The following is a 20,663-nucleotide window of genomic DNA, read 5'->3' as shown; positions in this document are numbered from 1 at the left end:
ATGAAGACCTATCCCATTTTTTTATTTTCTCAGTTACAAGTCAATTTCAAGAGAAGTTCTGCAATGGTCTTAATCTACAACTGTACTTACGCTCAGATTGTAACTGTGAACTGGCATATACATGTATCATTTCTGAGATGTGTTCTAGATGTGCAGAACTCGTCTTTAGGTAGTCTTCACACGGAGTTTCCTTTTTTTCAAGGTCATTTAGATTGTTTATATTTATGTTTCCCCCCCCCCCCCTCTCTCTCTCTCTTTAGCTTGATGGCAATAGTGTAGAAGAGAGACGTTTGTCAGGGATTCCCCCAGCCAAGTACTCCTCCCTGCTCAGAGGTATGGAATCTGTTGAGAGGATGAGTCCTTATAGTACCCATCAGTACCGTTCTAATGGATCATGTTATTGGAAGAGAGTTAACTTTATTCCAGCCTTAAATCCCAATTTGAGTTGTCTGAATGACTTAATCCCAGCATGTGCTGTATCTAGATGTCAAATATTTAGCTGGCATATATCATAATTTTACAAGTTGCGACACGGTATATGAGAGAATATGATTTAATGATATATGATTTGACATGGGATACAATGTACTGTATATGCTCGTATGATTTGGTTACACTTACACAATTCATATACTTTTATATACAACATGTACATGTACATATACGCTCTGTGCAGAGTAAATGATGGTACAAGTAATATGATCATCTTATGTCTTATGAGAGTATATGACTTTGGTCTGGTACTCTCTATATGATAGTATTACATTTAATACATAGTATATGGTAAGATGGTCTATGATAGTATATGCTTTTAGAGTGGTACAACTGTAGATATGATAGTTTATGAGTTTGTTGTCATTGTTTTTCATCCCTTCTTACTTCAAGGTGTGGATACCTGTACGAGCATGAGTGACAGTAGCACGGCAGACGATTTCTCTGACATTGGCATGACGTCCAATGTGCCAGATGTCGTCCCGCAAGTGGGCGGTCCTTTCCCTCGTCGTAAGTCCATTCTTGTCTTAAATTTCGTCACTCTCAATTTATTTCATAGATTGCCCGGTGGAGAACCAGAAGGGCACTAATCGAATTCATCCCTCTCTACAAGCCCTTGTTTGAGCCATTTCAAACACATACATGTAGGTCCATTTGTCATTTGTCATTACCCCCCCCCCCCCAGGAATTGTGTCCTAACAAAGTTCCTTCATGCAAATACACAAAGTTTTAAGAAGTCCCTCTATATGATTCATCTGTTTTCAGAAACTTTTGTTTTATCAATTGAATTTGTATAATTGTTTAGTTGAAATGTAATGATAATTGTTTGTAGGGGATCATTTCCAACAAGCCTCGTGTGTGCTTTCTATGATCCCTCCATTCAAAATGTATAAATGTACCAAGGCAATTGTGTTATGATATTTGTAGATGTTATGTTTTGATATGGAAATAAATGAATGAATGAAAGATAACCTGGGACCTTTTTAAAATAGACGTATTCTTTATCAATGACGGAACCTTTTTCACATATCTTTTTTTCTCTAATTTCACCTTTCTTTGGCTATGTGAACACACTGAGGAGAGAAGTGTTATTGTTTTCAGCGGATACGTAACAGCACTTTAGAAGTGTACCTGATTTTTATCATTCATTTCATGCTATATTTGCAGGCATGTACCGCAATGCTCCTCTGAGAAGCAAACGGAGGTCACTGACCTCGCCCGGAACCATGAACGACGTCCCCGAGGTCCCCGATGCCTGCATCAAGTACGTCGACCTCTCGGCCAACAACATCTCGGACCTGACCCCACTGGCCAGGGCGGAGTACAAGCTCCTCCGCGAGTTCCGCTTCCTGGAAAAGCTGGACCTCAGCGATAACGGCCTCACTGAGTTTCCCAAGGGACTGACTGATGTGAGTTTTTTGGCTGCTCATTGTAGTCTGTGCATATCATCATAGTGTTTTCAACATTGTGGCTAGGATTTGGAGAGTGTGACTACTTCTACATGAGTTGGCAGAAGACGGCAGATTTGCTTGAATTTGCAACACACATGCATTAAATGTCATATCTTGACAATTCTTTAAATCACTGTTCCCAAAGGTAAATAGTACCTTTAAAAGCCCACAATTTTTAGATAGTCATTTCTTCTTTCATCTTAAATGCCAGAAATATGATCTGTTGAGCTTTTTGTAAATTCGTATATTGAAAACACCAAGTCACACCGAGTCAATATTCCCTGAATATAACCATTTACTTGCTTTGCTTGAATTCAGTCTGATTTGTTGTATTGGTAAAATTTGTCCATCAGCATTATTGATAAGTATTTGCTGCCTAGGAGGATATATATTCTGCTTTTAGAACTTGTGCGTTACCACGCAAAAATAATCTGCAGTGGTGATGGAAAAGACTGAGAAATCTGCCACTGACTGTAGAAACCAAGTTTTCCTGCAAATAAACCTTCACAGCCCCTTAAATTTCTGTCATTGATATTCTGCTGAACTGCTACCATTGTATGTTTACTTTATCAGCATTTTACCATCTCCCACTCTAATGTCTCCCAGTACATGCCAGCGCTCACTGAGCTGAATCTCCGTAGCAACGGCCTCTCGGAGCTTCCCACCCATCTCTTCAGCCTCAGCAAGCTTCAGTCCCTGGATCTGGCTCACAACCAGGTGAGGCTTCCTTGAGGCCCCATTGAAAGTCCACCATGGCCTTCCTTTGCCCAATAACATGACACCTTGAAGATCTGCTCCTTATACTTTACTTTGCATGTACAAACTTGTATAAGAACAAGATATTGCTGGGCAGTTTATGCGTAATAGAGAAGACTTTCATCATTTAGGGATGATCATATCAGCGAAGTTAGGCTTCTACCAGCCTTTTGCAATTTGTGGGCAAGCTTTTATCCAATCCTTGAACTCCTGTCACAGATCTTTGGTCCGGTGATTGGGAGACGCAAGGAGAAGCGGTGGTCACTTGACTTCAGATAGTCCACCAGAGTGGGTGAATGCCTTCCCACAAATTGCTCATTATTTAATCGTTGGTAGAAGCCTAACGTCTGTAGTATGTGTGTATTTGATGCTGTTATACAGCAATGATGGCATTTTAAGAATTTTAAGATATTCTCATGTTTGATGTTAATGCAAGCATGAAAGTAGGTTGCAGATGATGATTATCATATGACTGTCTTGATTAGTTAGTTGATTTATTGACACATTTCAGTGAATTTATATCACAATTCATGGAATGATGTTTCAATTCTTTATGCACAAATTGATACCAAAACTCCTGCAAACATGTCACATATCTGTGTGATGTTTCCATGGCGATGAGAGTCTATTCAATCTCCAAATCTCCTCCTCTTGCCTGAAGATCAAGGACCTGGACAAGACCCGGCCGGAGGGCACGGCCTTCAAACTGACCGAGCTTGACCTGTCCTTCAACAACATCTGTCGGATACCATCCTGGCTCAGCATGTTCATTCCCTCCCTCCAGAAATTATCTCTCGCCAAGTGAGTTACATCATCATTCTTCTCTATTTACTCTACTTGCCGGAACATTAGACTTGTCTTCTGTTTCTCCACACTCTTGAGGTGGTTTAGTAGCAATGTGATACATGTAACTAAAGGGAACTTCCATTGTTTACCAAGATGCGTTGAGGGACACTTACACCACTTGTGCTTTTTGACTTGTGGCCACTCTTTGCAGAACGGCTGATATAATCTATTTCTGGTTGAACAGAAATGCACACATTTCATGATAGCCTATACTGCAAGGGGAGTGATGGAAAACAAGACTTACAATTCACCCTTTTTCTGCCGTAAGTCGGAGATGTTGAGACCTTCACTGGCTATCTACAATAGGCGGGGGCGGAGTGACGTCACTTCCGCATAGCGACAAACTCGCTGCCCTTAGTGCGATGAAAACAATAGCCATCAAACGAGCGTGCAACAGAGCATGCAATGCCGTCATACAATACGCGAATTGCAATATATGGGACCGTTCATTAGCACACATAAACGGAGTTTACGTGGATCTACAGTGGAGCTGTCAGTTCACGCTTTGTTACTACTGTCGCGTTTAATGCTGTTCATTTCACTTTTATTTACCGCTGAATCTAGTTCATTGTTTCAGTTAAAATATGCTTTCATAGATTATAACTTAGATATCTTTCAATTACTGTGATAAACTTTCACGGGAAGCAAAGGAGAGATACGAGACTAAACTGTCCTCCATCGGCCTTGCAGTTTGTCCTTACCGTGTACCTAACTATACACAGCCCAGTCGCCGCTGTACGTACGTATTCGCGTAGCGTATTAACAGCGTCTGGTCGGGCTACCGTGTACCCGCAGACTCGTGGATCAATGACCCTACGTCGTGGCCAGACATTCAGTTCGTCGATGTGTACATGTACCTAACGAGTACACCTGGTTAGTAGTCGGTTATCATTTGCTTCCAGTAATTTGAATTCAGAGCATATCGTCCTTGACTTCACTGGACTCCAGTGGGATCCGTCTTCATTCTCCCGGCTGATAGCAGCTAACCACCGGTTCCTTCTTTCTGGACTGCGATCACGTTTTGGAAGTTCAAAGAAAGATCATTTTTTGTCCAACATTAGACTATGATTATGGCAGCCAAACACAACACAACTTCGAGGCATTGTGAGGATGTGAAACAAACGATGAAGTGATGTACGAATCTGCAGTAAAAATGTCAGAAAGCTGTGCAAAAATAACCGATAATAGCACACTAGCGTATAGCGTTCATTCAGTGCAGTGCATTATGCATTTTATGTACCGTGCGTGCGATGCATTGCTGAGCGCTGCACTAAGGTACGGTCGCTACGCATTTGTTTTCATCGGCCGGGTCGGTTACTAGGGCTCCATGTTGAAAATGCCCGGATGTCCGCCCCCGCCTATATTTCTTCTTCCTTTGATTTCTTTACCCAAAATTGTATTATACATTGCTTTTTTTTTTTTTTTTTTTGAGGGGGGGGGGGAGCGGGGTTGCTTGCCTCTTATGTAACTAGAATTATGAAGAGGATTGAGAAAATGAAATCTTTGAAAGTAGATTTGATTAAAACTTGGGTTTCAGATATCCCATGCATGTGTCCATACAAATATCCTTGCATCTGAAAGCATAAATGTTGAGCAGCGTGAAAAACTTGCAATTACAGTTTTATTTTATAAGTCCTTTCAGAACATCGTTAACCCGTTGAAGATGAGTCCCGAGAATACTCGGGCAGGTGTCTATGGGAAATGCATGTTATAGCAAAATCAGTCCATCCTCAACGGGTTAAGCTTAGAACAAAAAACCACCAAAGTCCCCAATAAAACAGAAAAAAAAAGGTTGCTGAGCATTAAGGTTGCTTACTGCAAGGGTGTATTATCGCTTTTTAGTTATTAATGGTACATGAATATCATGCTTTGGTCGTGGTTTTATGTCCAAGACTCCTCTGTGACAAGTGAGTTGTGATGTTTGTTGTAGCAACAAGCTGGACACGCCCAAGAAACCACTGAATCTGCAGAAGCTGCGACACCTGGACCTGTCCCACAACCGGCTGTCCACCATTGAGCCAGTCTTCCTCCATGGCTGTGGGTCCCTAGAGCACCTCTATGCTGCCCACAACCAAATCAGTGAGTGGGACTAAACGTTTGTGTTCTATGCATAGATTTATGTAGCATTCTGCAGTGTGTGACCTTTAGATAGCTATAGAGTTGTAATTGAAGCCTTAATTGATTTGATACTCCGTATCTGTGAGTTTCATCCCCTTCATGATCAAAATAAGATGTGAATTTGTTGAATGTGGAAATGAGAAATCTTGAAGTGTTAAGATAATTCTTCCTCATTATTTACCAAGTAGTCATTGCATTGTGACAAGAAAATGATAGTGACAAATTATCCCTTGCAAATGAAAGGAAAGAAAATCAACAGATTCTGAACACATACATGTACATTGTATTACCTTTATTATCAAATTAGATTTTTTTTTTCAAATTTCGACTGGCTTGTCATTTGCATTTCAGTTTACTAAATGTTTACTTCTCCTTATTCATGTTACACGGATATCTTGTCATGTTGTCCTTTTATGGTTGAAGCCACATTGGTGTGATTTTTGTCTCCTATCTTCAGAGTCCTTGCCGGATAAATTAGACAGCACTCTGACAAAGCTGAGTGTGCTGAAGTTAGCCAACAACCAGCTTGGGCTCCCTGATCACCCTTACCTGCCCAGATTTGTGCTGCAGCTCCCTCTGTGAGTCATTCAATATTTTGAGTTGAATTAAATTTAGTTGAAATGCTGAAATCTGCTCAGAATTAAATTGACTTTCCTCGACAGATATGGTAATATTCTTTACTGAATGAGTACATATGGAACTGTAACATTGCATAAGATCATAGAATAACATTATCAATGTGCCTAAGTTGTACAGAACACATATTTTTGTATTGCAGTTTATACTATAATATAAATGACTTTTTTCATATTGCAGAAGAATTGAACATTATGGTGACACCTGTAAAGAACTATCCACAAAAGAGTCAAGTACTGAAACATCTATGATGCTAACTTGTGTTTTGCGCGTACTGTTGTGACATAAATACGAATGTACATCTTCTCATGTCTTTACTTTTACTATAATTATTCATGTAGATTGAGAAGTATTGACCTGAGTGAAAATGGGATCATCGAAGTTCCCCTCCCACGAGAATGGAAGAGTCAAAACCTACGAGAGATCATTTTGTCGAAGAACAGAATCAAGAGGGTAAGTGCTTCTGTGTGCTCCATTATCATACCGTTTTGCTTTGTATAGCGAATTAATTGAGTGGCCCACATCTCTACGAGCTTGTCTTTTATGTGGGTCTCTCTCTTCCAATAACAATGATCTTATTCAAATAGATTAATATACGTTATGTTATGCACGTGCTTATTTTTGCTTTTCCATTTTCAAATGTTTCTCCATATATTTTGTATTACTTTGATTTCTTGAAATATTTGTATTTGAAATCATTCATGTGACATTGGAAATAAAAATTGGATTGAATTGAAATGAATTTAATTAATTTAATTTAATTCAATTTAATTAACTTAATTTAATTAACTTAATTTAATTTGATTTAGTTTAATTTAATTTAATTTAATTTAATTTAATTTAATTTAATTTAATTTAATTTAATTGAAATGAATTGCTCTTTCCAAAGCTGCTGATTGGTGACAATCTCCACAACTGGCTGAAGCTGGAGCGCCTGATCCTGAGTCATAACAAGCTGACCAAGGTACGGCAGACACTCATGCCTGTATTGTTGGGTTTTTTTGTTTTGTTTTTTCAACTTCCAAAACTGTCTTGGATTATATGTTAATCTTGGATTATATGTTAAGGTTTTAAAGTGATTAATGAGTTACAATAGAGGATGGTGCCAGTCTGCTGTTTACAGCATTTCTGTTTATTGCAAGTGGAAATTTTAGTAGTGAAGTCATTTTGTTCTTTTTGCTGATGACCAAGTTGCTCATAAACTCTGCCTGGCAGTCGGTGAGAACTGTTCATTTTGCCAACCTGCCAGCATTCTGGAGGGAAGGGAGAAGTTTGATTTCTGTTAAAAGCTGCAAAATCATTTTAATTTTCCCTCTCAGAATTTTCCATCATCAGAAGCCCATTGAGGACGGGCTGATTTTATGACAACACACATTTCCCATAGACACCTGCACAAGTATGTACTCGGGACTCGTCTTCGATGGCTTAAAGACGTCATGCCCTCTTAGAAAAGCTTGCTGTATCCATGTTGCATCCATTAAATCACTCAATATTGCAACCAAGTACCCTATGAGATTGAATGCCTCATTTGTCCATTCAGCAGAGCAGGTTGTGCAGAGTTTTTAGATTCTTTAAGGTGATGATGTTAACAATGACAGTACATAAAGCATAGTGATGTTCTGGCTTGTACAGGTTATGCTGATGGTACTGGATATCTTACAATCTGCTAAGCATTTCTGTTTTGCCCAAATATACAATGTACAGTTATTTCAAAACTGTCTCTGGTTACTGTAAAGGTGGATATTTTTGCCTGAGTAATTGTTTGCACTCTGTGAAGTTAGGTGAATTTTGCATGTTTTTTGATTCCGCAGTATCAACACATCACACAGTGGCACATACTGTACAAGGTGTGTAACAAGCAAACATTTTTGTTTGCTGTTATATTTCACTAGTTTCTGGTTGCACAAAAATTTCCCCAAAGTACTTTTGCAGTAATTCAAATCATATCTTTACAGCTAGTACCTAATCAGACATTATTTACACCTCAATACTCTTCTTTGTTTGCCGACTGTCCAAAATTCCAGATCCCCAAGGAGCTCGGACAGCTGACCTTGCTAGCTTCCCTTGATTTGAGTCACAACAAATCCATCACGACAATCCCAGACGAACTTGGACAGCTCAACAAACTCTGGGAGGTATGGCTACTTTCTAAAGGATTACAGTATCATCCAAACCTCCTTTGGCTACATATGTATTTTGGAATGGTTCCCGACTGGTCATTGCACTTATTTCAAAAGTCATTTACTAATTGTTCTATGCGATGGCAGGATAAAGTTGCTATTGAAACAAATGCAAATGCTCAGTGCTCAGATGTTTGTTGAAGTAATTTGTATTTACATATAGCTGTTAATAGATTTCTGTGTTCCATGAATAAATAGATAAATGTTGTGGTGTATCAAGCATTTGTGCATGCATTTGTCACTGCTTCTGCTGTTTGAATCTCATTTGTAATCCAGTAAACCTTCTCAAGAGTTTTAAACTGCATGTCTTTAATTTCATCATGAAGCCATTTCTGATTTCTTACACAGTTCCTCCTAGACTATCATAAAGCTTGACCTTGACTCAAAGTCCCAGATGTACTATGAATTTAATACAAACATAACAAGTCTTTGTCACAAAATACATGTACATAATGAGATGTTGTCCTTCGAATCCCAGTTCCCCTTGGATGGCCTGAAGCTGGACTTGGATCCAGCCATCCTGAGGGGTAGGACCAAAGACATCATTGGATTCCTGAATCAGAAATTCAAGAGGGTGAGTCCACATTTTAGGCATACTGGTAGCATGATAATATTGTCTAAATGCAATGATGTGTTTATTTCCAATGAAAATACTTCAAAAATTGATAATACCAATATTATTTTATGTTTGTTTACACAGTTTCGTTTTATTTATTATGTGTATTAAGGATTTGAACCTTCAATGCATTGTGCTTTCACATGAAGTGCAGTAATCATTAAGAGCAAAAATACATAACAATAGTGCATAGTACATAAATGAAGTTTACAGTGATCCATTCAAAAGCATACATGAAAGTATTGTTTGTACATGTCAATGGTAAATTATTACTATAAAAGTGGAAATTTTCACGGTGTTGAAATTTTCGTGCATTTTGTGCGACCAGAAACTAGTGCAAAAATAAAAGCATGCAAATATTTTTGCTTGCCATATGTTCCAGTAGTTGATGTCTTGATTCCACGAAATTAAAAACATGCAAAACTCCTCTTACCCAGCTGAGCCTTAGAAACTTGTCACGTGAAAATATCCACTTTTACAGTAGTCTAAGCACATTATGTAAAGAACATATTACATTTATGTTACATGTATGACATTGTGGAAAGTACATGTAACTGCATTTTCTCTTGTAGGAGAATAAAACTAAAAGTTGTCAGATGGGCTGTCACAAAATGCAAAGTTGCTTGATGAGATGACCCCCCCCCCCATGCCTAATTAATTTTTCAAGCATATCCACTGTTTATCATGAGAAACAGCTGAGATTGAGGATCACTTTTTGTCTTCCATTTTTAGCTCACCTGAGCCAAAGGCTCAAGTGAGCTATTGCGATCGCCCTTCGTCCGGCGTCCGTCGTGCGTCGTGCGTCGTGCGTCGTCCGTCGTGCGTCGTCCGTCGTCCGTCGTGCGTCGTCCGTCGTGCGTAAACTTTTACATTTTTATCTTCTTCTTGAAAACCCCAAGACCGATTTTCATCAAACTTGGCAGGTAGCATCCCTAGGGGGTTAGGAACTCAATTTGTTAAAATGGGCACCATGCCCCACCCAGGGGGCCCCCAGGGGGGCCCAAACCCCCCAAAATTAAGGAATCTGTAAAAATCTTCTTCTCTAGAACCAGAAGTGATAGAGCTAAGTTAATACTATGAGTTAGTACATTGATGACTGTAGTTTCAAGTTTGTTCATGGCAGAATCAGGGGTGCCCCCCTTGGGACCCAGGGGAGGGGGGTGGGGAGGGGTCCTAATGGGGCCTAAATTATACATTTTCATCTTCTTCTTGAGAACCCCATGACCAATTTTCACCAAACTTGGCAGGTAGTATCCCTAGGGGGTTAGGATCTCAATTTGTTAAAATGGGCACCATGCCCCACCCAGGGGCCTCAGCGGGGCCAAACCCCCCAAAATGAAGGAATCTTTAAAAATCTTCTCTAGAATCAGAAGTTATAGAGCTAAGATAATACTATGAGTGAGTACATTAATGACTGTAGTTTCAAGTTTGTTCATAGCAAATCCAGGGGTGCCCCTCTTGGGGGCAGGGGGGGGGGGGGTTGGGAAGGTCCAAATGGGGGCCTGAATTGTACATTTTCATCTTCTTCCTGAAAACCTCATGATGGATTTTCGTCAAACTTGGCAGGTAGCATCCCTAGGGGGTCAGGATCTCAATTTATCAAAATGGGCACCATGCCCCACCCAGAGGGCCCCAGGGGGCCCCCAATCCCCCCAAATGAAGGAATCTTTAAAAATTTCGGCCCTTATTGTACATTTTCATCTTCTACTTGAGAAGCCTGGTCAAATTTTAGTAGAGCTGTGAATAATTTAGATTAGTGACTGCGTGAAAGGTGAACTTGCGATACTCAGGTGAGCGCTAGACCCGCGGGTCTCTTGTCTCTCTGTTGCAGGCTGAAGCATACAACAGGATGAAGCTGATGGTGGTTGGGTACGGCGGGCGTGGCAAGTCCACCCTCCTGGCCCGACTTCAGGGGCAGAAGTATGACAAGAAGGCTGAAAACGTGGCCACAGCAGGTGTGGTGGTCAAGGAGTGGACGTGAGTCTCACAACTGTCACTCAAATATGACATCTGATTTGGGGATGAAAAGGGTCGTACACCTGTACATATTTTGTATATCTGATCTCAGAGTGGTCACCCAAAGTTTTGATATCTGATTCTTGAATGATAAAGGGCATACAGTACATATCTGATTTCACTGTGATATCACAAATTTTGACAGCAGATTCTAGAAAGATGAAGATCATACAGTTATTAAAAAATGGAAAAATAGATTGAAGAGAAAAAAAACGAGTTATTAGCTACGTGTACAACCAATCAAACGTAAATTTCTCCCCCTTTTTGCATACTAAGTTAAAGTGCTTACTCATGTTCAACTACACTGTGCTATTCATGGCACATTCTTTTGTCATGATTGCAAACTAATTTTTCAAGCATCATTGTGTAAAGCAAAATATGATGAGGATCACAGGTCACCAAAAACCAAAGAGGTTTTATGCTCACTACCTTTACAAGCTCTTTGCAGTGAGAGAAAAAAACCACACCAAAATTGTGACAGATACAGAGCAGTTTGCACCTTGTTTCTTCCAACAGAATTCAGATAAGGAAGAAAGATTTTGTCCTGAGTACCTGGGACTTTGCAGGTCAGGAAGACTTCTACAGCACGCATCCTTGCTTTCTGACGGGGAGGGCGCTCTTTCTGGTAAGTAATACCACCTGTGTGTGACCTACTGAATGTAAATGTTCCTTTCTTTTGACCATGTCACATCCGACATTCAAGTGTAGACTATAATCGAGGCTTAGGATGCAACGATTATCTTTGCTGTTATGCTAAATGTCTGATGCGGCCAGACTATTGTCTTTGCTAAGCAGTAAGTCCAATGCGGCGAGACTATGAACAGTGAAAACATCCACTGCCTATATCCACTTGTCTTGCTTCATTTGTTGTTTTCTCGTTATTGATTTTGAATTGGCGGCAGTTTTTGTACAAAACTGCCACCTATTCAAAATGAGTAATAAAAAAAGACTACCAGTGGATATAGGTGGTGGATGATTTGCGCGCATCCACTGTTCATAGTCTCACCACATAAGACGCGTAGCAAAGACAATAGTCTCACCGCATCAGACATGTGACAATAAAGACATACAATGTAGCTGCATCCTCTGCCTAGATCATAGGCTACATCCAACAGGGTGACTGTGATTATTTTCAATAGCATTGAAGTTTTTAAAGCTCAAACTTGAGGAGGATGAGCAAATGAAGAAACAACCCATAAAGCTGTTGAAATGTTCAATGAACTCTGCTGCTGTGTAGGTGGTCTTTGATGTCAGCAAAGGTCAAGAGGAGCTGAAGACCCTTCGGCCATGGTTGCTGACCATCCAGGCTCTGGCCCCTGGATGTCCGGTCATCATAGTGGGAACTCACAAGGACAAGATACCCAAGGGTAAATGACCACATAAATTTTGGCCCATTGCTGGACAGTGGATGTAATTTGATGGTGGATATTCGATCCTGGGTGTACAATTGTTATGATTACTCTTGCCTTCATGGAGGAATATATGACCAAACATTTTGGTATAATAATAATGTTCTCTTTTCAATCATTTGTGGATTTCTTCAATTTGTTACAAATCAGCCCAGACAGTTATGGTGGTCAATAGAACTCATTTCTTGGAAGGTGGATAGAAACTGTACCTATTGTGTGAAATGATTGTTCGACATCAGAGGATTGTGCCCTGGTGAGAGAAATTATTTTCCATAATTATTTTGCAAACTTAAAGACACAGCCATGTCAAGGATACTCAAAGGCAATTCATTCTAAGTTTGCTCAAGGAAGAAAAAAAAAATATGTACGCTTTTATCAGGTTTCTACATGTATGATAATGTAATTGATCACATTTAATGAATACAATATATACGATAGGTGTATCAGCTTTCTTTCGATATCAAAGGCAAATTTTAGCTTTCATTCCAGTCGTTACCTGTGTTGATCTGTGTTTCTGCAGCCAAGCCAGTTGCATGGGGGTACTATGATTTCAACTCATCATCATCCTCTGTCTCAAATTCTCCTCCCTCCTTTCACAGATAATGGCATAGAGTACTTGGAGGACATGCAGATCAAGGTGACAGAAATCTGCAGCGCCCCGGGATTCCCCGATATCAATGATTACATCGTCCTGTGCGCCCAGACGGAAGACGGCGGAGTCAGCTTACTCAAGGAGAAGATGGAGCAGGTCATCCTCAAGTGAGAGACAGAATGATCAATCCTTTATAATCTCCTGTTTTCTCATCTTTTTTCTTATTAGACTTGAGTTGAAATGTGCTGATTATTTATAGTTGAATTCCTCTGAAACTTCTTGTATACACCATACACATACGTATATTGGAATGTGTACATCCAGACCCACTCCCCTTATTCCTCGGTGCATATGATATGACTGGCACAGAGCTTTTTCCTCATTGCACCAAATGAATCTGATTTAATTTTTTGCTACTGATAAACCAGAAATTTTCACATGCATAAAACTTGCGCAAATTTTGCGAGGAGCCAGGATTTGTGAAAGCAAATGCGCATGAAAGGTTTTGTTACACAATGCATTGAATGCCGCTGGCAATTTGATTAAGTTTCATTCCACGAAAAAGTATGTCTGCTCCAATTCACAAAAGTTTCACACCACAAATGTTTTTGGTTTTATGGTATACACACACTATATCATCATTGGGTGACATGGGCTTCCACTGGAGATAGTTGGTAGTAAAGATATCAGAACACTGATAAAAGGATAGAAATCTGGCATATCAGACCTACACTATATCGTCTGTTGAGAATGAGAAGGGCGTTAAGTGGTCTTGAACACTATGGGTTCAGTGGCAACTTAACGCCCTTATCATTCTCAACCGACGATATCAAGCTGTTGTTTTCACTGGTTTAATCAAAATGTTGACACTCCCCTGTAAACTTTTTTTTTTTCCATTTTTGCAGAGAGAGGATCAAGGGCCAACCCATCTTTGGTCAGATGATTCCTTACAGCTATCTGGTAAGCAGCTTCAACCTCCTTGAGAAATGTCACCCTTCCCCCTCCCCACCCCCAAAAAAGAACGCTTTTATCAGTATTTATGGTGCCCATCTCATTCAAAGATAGGCACTTGATGTACAAGTCTTAGTTGTAATGTTTGCACTGGTTGTAGTGGCTACAGCAACAAATATTAATGCCTAATTGGCTGTTGCATTCATGTTGTCATTCTAACTTCAATTAGCGGAATTGCAAGTGCAGTTTATGTTTTAATGTCTGTCTTATTTTCGTAGCTCTCATATTGTACATGCTTACTTCATAATATGTGTATTGTACTTGTACATGCACACTTCATAATATGTGTATTTCACAATGTTTGTAGTAATTCAGTTTTAAGCAATATATTGTCATATTGCCACAGTCCTTTTTTTTTTCCTTTTTTCTTTTCTTGCTTTTGACCCCTATGTCGAATTCTGAACTGCTATTCTCAGTAGTTAATGGCTAGGATGGTTCCTTTCATGTGATGATGAAGTTAAGACCATAACCAATGCTTACATTGTATCCATGGTAACACAGCGGCTGGAGCAGCTTCTGCAGGCACAGGTGAAACGGCTGAAGCGCGAAGGGCGCCCCCCAGTGATGATGCATCGACAGGTCTTGAAGATGATTCGGGAGGATGACCTGCAGCTCAGTGATGATGAGTTATCACAGGTGAGGATGCTGTTACTAGGCAACGAAGGAAGTTTGGAATGGCATTAACTCATTGTCTACAGAAAACTGGTAGGACCAGTACCAAGTCTGTAGAGATTTTAGAATCTCAAAGGAAGTGGGTCAAGTAGTCTACTCCCAAGTTTCACACCTGATATGTAGAAACAAACATGTTCTCATACCTGCCTATATTACGCCTTGTGATGAACATTTTGACATCATATTCTTCTTTGCATCTGTCTTCTGATTGTTTGTCTTTTCTTTCTTTCTTTCTCTGGAGGAACTAAGGGGTTTTATTCTTCCATGGTGCTCAGTCGTATGGAAGGAAATGTCTCTACATGTCATGTAACTGCTTTTTTGTAATGTAAGATTATAGTAGGAGTTTGGTAATCACTAGAAATCCCCACTTAAGATAGATGTGCTGTTCATGACATTAAGGATAAATAGTGATAATCTTCAATACAAAATCACTTTCCTGTTTCACCATTGTGGAGCCATTTCAGAAGATGATAGCTTGTTTTTGGAACTGAATGTAATTAGTAAAGGTATTATCAAATTCAATTTCAATCATTTATCCTCCAAGTTTAGATGTAATCTGAACTTTTATTTGCCTTGTTAAACCTCGGGTACCCATTTTTTTTTTTCCGGTCCATACATTACTTCTCTCTCCCTGCGTACCTCAGGCTGTTCGGTTTCTGCATGAGACCGGGGTGCTCCTTCACTACGACGACCCCTCCCAGCAGCTGACGAACATCTACTTCATCGAGCCCCAGTGGCTGTGCAAGATCATGGCCCGGGTCATCACGGTCCGCGAGATCAACCCGTTTGTCAGCGAGAGTGGGGTGAGCAGAAGTTTTCACAGATTACATTTTGAAGAGAATTTCTAGACACATGTACAACTTTGTATGTACAAAATGCTCAGTCAATCATTATGCAGTGATTTGTAGGGCAATGACCTGGGCCCCATTTCATATAAGATATTAGGATGGCAACTCTTGCTGGAATGGCAACTTCCAACAGCAACAGCCAATCAGGAAGCTGTATTCTTGTCATTACTATGACAGCTGCCATACCAGCAAGAGTTGCTATCATATCAACTTTTTATCAAATGGGGCCCTGTTGTGTAAAATGAAACACCAATATGCTGTGGCACATAAATTTTTCCCCTCAAAAATCAAGTAATTCTGTTATTTTGACTTTTTATCTCGAATCATCATCAGATCATGAAGGTTAAGAACATCCACATGCTGTTCTCTGGTGGAGACGTACCCCAGCAACTCATCCCCCAGTACCTCAAGCTGCTGGAACGGTGAGTGTCGGAATTTAGGTACTCACCATTCGTGAATCTGTGATCACTGTCGGTAGAAAGTTTGTTTGTTTTCAATTGTGACTTTCTTTTTCTATTGACTTTGTTTGGGTTACTGATGTACATGTATAAAAGGGTGTTAGCACTATCTGTGATGTGAGTGTCCTTTTGGGATAGAAAGAGTGTATGTGAAGTAGTTGAAACACTTCTCACTCCTTACTGAAAATTCCTTGTCTTTAATGGCATTCTTTTCTTTCTTTTTTTCTCTCTCTCTCTTAAAATATCAAACTACATGTTCATTTGAAAGCGAAAGATTACTCAGCAGAGAGGTGAAGATATGAGGTACATTCTTCAGTTTGTCTGCCCTTTGTAGAAATGAAATTTGTAAGATCGCAACTGCTAATGTGCAAATTTTATTTGTACAGAAGGCAGACAAATTGAAGAAAACTCATACATACTCATACATGTTCCTTGCTTGGCATTTACATCTAGAATGATCCACATGATTGTATAATCTTATCATATTGGATAAATGTGTGAAAGCACAGGTTTATATAACCTTAAAATGATCTGCAAGATTTCATCCTTTCATTTTCAGTTAACTTGTTTCCTTTTGAATGGAATATGTTTTCTCATGACTAGACAACCAGCCTTTTGGGGCAATAAAAAATAGACATTCTTACTGTATGTTATTTTTTTTATCACAATTGTAGTTGTTGTTCTTGTTGTCATTTTTGTTATCATGATCATCCTTACTGTTATTATTATTGTTGTCATTATCATCATCATCATCATTATCATTATCATTATCTTTTTCATTTGCTGTTGAGTCAGGTTTGAGGTTTCTCTACCAGTGAGTGACGATGAGATTCTCCTTCCGTGCAAAGTTCCCGTCCAGAGACCTGTCATCAAGCTGCCAATCAATGACGCCAAGCAAGGTGAGGAGCGATCAATCGCCATGACGATTCGGCATATTTATTCCTTGTGCTGTTCAGTGAATGTGATTATGATGTCGATGTTGCAGTCCACTTTACTCAGAACATGGCTGCATGTTCTGGGCTTTCTCAATGGGGGGTTTGTTGTAGGAGCCTGGTAGATAGTGTGGAGTGTTTGGTGCTCTAGATACGAATATCAGAATCATTTAAGAAGACTCCTAAGTTTAGACAAATACCGAAACAAATAATTGAGAAAGATTTAATGTGACACCTATTAAAAGTGTAAAGTAAAGTCTACCATGTCATACAGTAGCCTTTTTTCTCCCTTCTTTAATTCATTTTTCATTCCATCCTCATAAGATAGATAAGAGAAGAAAGATGAGCCAAGAATTAAAACAAACATTTATCCTGTTGGAGCGATGTGCATGAACGTGCATGGGCATGATGTACAATGTATGTGTGTCAAAGTATGGTTGACTCTGTGCATGTTGTGCGGTTCTATAGTGCATCGAACTGAAGAGACCATTCAGTGTTTGCATATTCTCTTATTGTTGGAATGTTGTTAGTTTATGCCAAATACAAGATGAAGCATGGTGACTGTATTGACACAATACTCATATGACAGAAGGACCAGTTGTGTGAAAATTGATATTGCCAGCTGGTATGGACTTATTTGGCAGTAGTCGGACTGTGTGAGTGTTTAGGTTTTGCATTGAAAGTAGGAACTGATGAAGTTGTGAAATGATGAAATTTGGATTTATATCTTTAGTATAGTAGCATTAATGATATACCAAGTACATGGACTAGAGATTAGATATAGAAAGTGGAAAAGATTATGTAGTAGAACACATCTGATTCCGGTTTTTTAACATGATTGTTCGAATGGAGGAAACGAGAACTGAGATTCACCCATTAAAAGTTGGATGTGCAAAATTAAGTCATGAAAAAAGTACAAGAAAATTTATCAAGCCAGTAATCTCAATATCATGTCAATGTTTGTGAACTTTTCTCACTTGCTTGGTGTCTTTTTTGTTTGTTATTCTTTCTGATAATCTGTGTGGGAACGTATAACTTTTTGTGTTAGTTTCATAGTAGGGAAATATATAACATTACAAAATATCAAACGGCTTCTACTTTTATAGATTACAACCTCCAATTTTTTTTTTTCCCCCAGAGTAGCGTAATTCAGAGAGTTGACACAGTTTAACGTCAAATTTCTTTAAGCAGCTCATTTTGAACGTATGAACATTTCATTTCTTAGGTACAGTATGTGCAGGTATACATGGACAAGCCAGTAGTTGTGTGTAGCTGATACTGTCTCTGTACATTATTCTGTGTCTCTATCTTCTTCTTCATGTTTCTTCTACCTTGATGTGACTTGTCTGAATTTTATGTCTTTTCTAATCAGTGCAAGTGATCCAATGTTGATATTTTTGGTCTTGTTGTCTGTCTCCCCTCCATCCCTGTCTAGTCTCCCCTCCATCCCTGTCTAGTCTCTTACTCTCTGTCTCTTTCTCATATCATTCTTTCTATCTTCCTATATCTGTCTGTCTGTTTGTCTGTCTTGTCCTCCACTATTAGACTGTCTACTGATGTATTGATGTATCTTGCTCATTGTTTATTTTCTTCTTGCACACACCATATACAGTGTACTTTTCTGCTGCTCTTCTTAGTTCTCCCTTCCTATCTCTTTCTCTGTCTTGCTGTGTTTATATATCATTATCTATCTATCTATCTATCTGTCTATCTATCTATTTATCTATCTATCTATCTATCTATCTATCTATTTATCTATCTATCTATCTATCTATTTATCTATCTATCTATCTATCTATCTATCTATCTATCTATCTATCTATCTATCTATTTATCTATCTATGTCTATTTTCCTATCTATCCATCTACCTACACGTATCTATCTATCTGTAGCTATCTATCTTTCTTTCTATCTATCTATCTATTTATATGTATCTATCTCTCTCTATCAATCTATCTCTATTTATCTAACTACATATCTATCTTTCTTGCACTTGGCCTGTAATCTGTCATTCACTTATATTTTCTATTTCTCTATGTCTATCTCTCTCTCTCCCACTTTCTGCCTCTGCCTCTACCGTTCTCCCTCACAAACTTGTCACTCACTGTGATTTCACTGCGTTCTCCCCACCACAGATGTCCTCCACCGCCTCTATTCCATGTACTATGTTCCCATAGGATTGTGGACAAGACTTGTGCTGAGTCTCTTGCTCTTCACAAAATATTTGCTACAGGGAGTGAGGAAAATGTCTCCTTCTTTTTTGTTCCATCACTAACATTTGTACGCCCAAATTTCGTACACACTTTCCCACTCTATTTATACTAACAAATCACCTATCATTCTTGACAGTGATGTATCGCTTGTGTATGAGACCTATTGATAATGGTAATGGTTACAGTCAAAGTAAGGTCAGGTTTATACATACTATACGCAAATGAAAGATTTACATGCTGCTACCATGCCTACACATGACATGCAGACGTGATCATGTGAGGAATAACTAATACAACGCTTTTTTCTTTCTCGTTTTTTTCTTCACCAATTGCAGTGCTTAGCACTGACTGCATCTATCTAATTGTTTGTGCATGCACAAGTGATGTTTTGGAACTACACCATTTTGTTATTCTTATTAACTAACACCGACATGCCAATAATACCTCATCTTTAAACCGGCATCGTAACTCACTTAAGTTTTCTGGGCACAGATTCAATTGTCTTTGCTCTCCTGCAGTGGATGGGAGCAAATTGCATATTATGCAAATGCTGAGTTGATACTGCTTGTGCATGGAAGAGCGGAGCAAGTTGCATATTATGCAAATGCTGAGTTGATACTGCTTGTGCATGGAAGATGTTTGCACTTTGTTTCTGCATTTGAAAAGAGTCGCTGTAGTGAATGTTGTCTAATGTCTTACTCTTTGCCTGTTGCACTCCAGCTTAGTCTAGATTGTAAAGATTTCAGCACGAGCCTTTAAAAAAAAAGGATAATGATTAGTGGCTTCGATTAAAATAGCATTTTGTGTTTGTTTTCCTATGCTCCTTAGCAGCTTCCTACTGTATGCTGGCTTGTATCGCCATATATTATTTAGCCATCAAAAGTCCTGGCACCAAAAGCTAACAACCCAATGATCCTTGGACTCAAGGGACCAGCCAACAATGCTGCATATGGGGGAATTATTGATTGTCATCCCCCATTTGAAATTAAGGCATACATACAACTTTGTACTCTACATGACTTTGAAGAAGATGCTACAAATGTGTGATTACTGTAAAAATTTAGATTTTTGCAATGTTGAAAGTTTTGCGCATTTCACTCCAGCAGAAACCAGCACGAAAATAAAAGCATGCAAATATTTTTGCTTGCTAAACTTTCCAGTAGTTTATGTCTTGATTCTGCGGAATTAAAAACAGGCCAAACTCATCTTACCCGGCCGAGCACAAAAATTACTCACCTGAAAATGGAGGAGTCAATAGTTCAGTGTATATTATGTACACTGTATGTCTATAAATACAAGAGGTAACAGTACATGTATTACCAATGGTTGATAGTGGCTTATGCTGTGGTATCCCAGCATTTGATATGTGTATTTGATCTTAACTTGTTTCCGTGAGTGTTTCACATGAGATTTGTG

The 20,663-nt window shown here is 39.1% G+C and overlaps 1 protein-coding gene across 1 annotated transcript in view; it reads left to right on the top strand.

Moving 5' to 3' along the window:
- LOC140238370 (leucine-rich repeat serine/threonine-protein kinase 2-like) overlaps positions 1–19,716 on the top strand; it is a 59,084-nt gene extending 39,368 nt beyond the window's left edge. The window contains exons 7-27 of the mRNA XM_072318309.1: positions 261–333; positions 886–1,002; positions 1,660–1,901; positions 2,550–2,660; positions 3,361–3,500; positions 5,476–5,624; positions 6,121–6,241; positions 6,641–6,752; positions 7,189–7,263; positions 8,324–8,434; positions 8,958–9,053; positions 10,927–11,072; positions 11,628–11,736; positions 12,349–12,478; positions 13,120–13,279; positions 14,018–14,072; positions 14,625–14,759; positions 15,440–15,598; positions 15,977–16,065; positions 16,897–17,000; positions 19,170–19,716. Coding sequence (XP_072174410.1) covers positions 261–333; positions 886–1,002; positions 1,660–1,901; positions 2,550–2,660; positions 3,361–3,500; positions 5,476–5,624; positions 6,121–6,241; positions 6,641–6,752; positions 7,189–7,263; positions 8,324–8,434; positions 8,958–9,053; positions 10,927–11,072; positions 11,628–11,736; positions 12,349–12,478; positions 13,120–13,279; positions 14,018–14,072; positions 14,625–14,759; positions 15,440–15,598; positions 15,977–16,065; positions 16,897–17,000; positions 19,170–19,309 — 2,574 coding nt within the window. The 3' untranslated portion in view covers positions 19,310–19,716. The remainder of the gene's footprint in view (positions 1–260; positions 334–885; positions 1,003–1,659; positions 1,902–2,549; positions 2,661–3,360; positions 3,501–5,475; positions 5,625–6,120; positions 6,242–6,640; positions 6,753–7,188; positions 7,264–8,323; positions 8,435–8,957; positions 9,054–10,926; positions 11,073–11,627; positions 11,737–12,348; positions 12,479–13,119; positions 13,280–14,017; positions 14,073–14,624; positions 14,760–15,439; positions 15,599–15,976; positions 16,066–16,896; positions 17,001–19,169) is intronic.
- The last annotated feature ends 947 nt before the right edge of the window (positions 19,717–20,663 follow it).

Source organism: Diadema setosum, chromosome 2, assembly GCF_964275005.1.
Source record: "Diadema setosum chromosome 2, eeDiaSeto1, whole genome shotgun sequence".
NCBI classification, from domain to species: Eukaryota; Metazoa; Echinodermata; class Echinoidea; order Diadematoida; family Diadematidae; genus Diadema; species Diadema setosum.
This window is presented reverse-complemented; position numbering and strand designations above follow the sequence as displayed.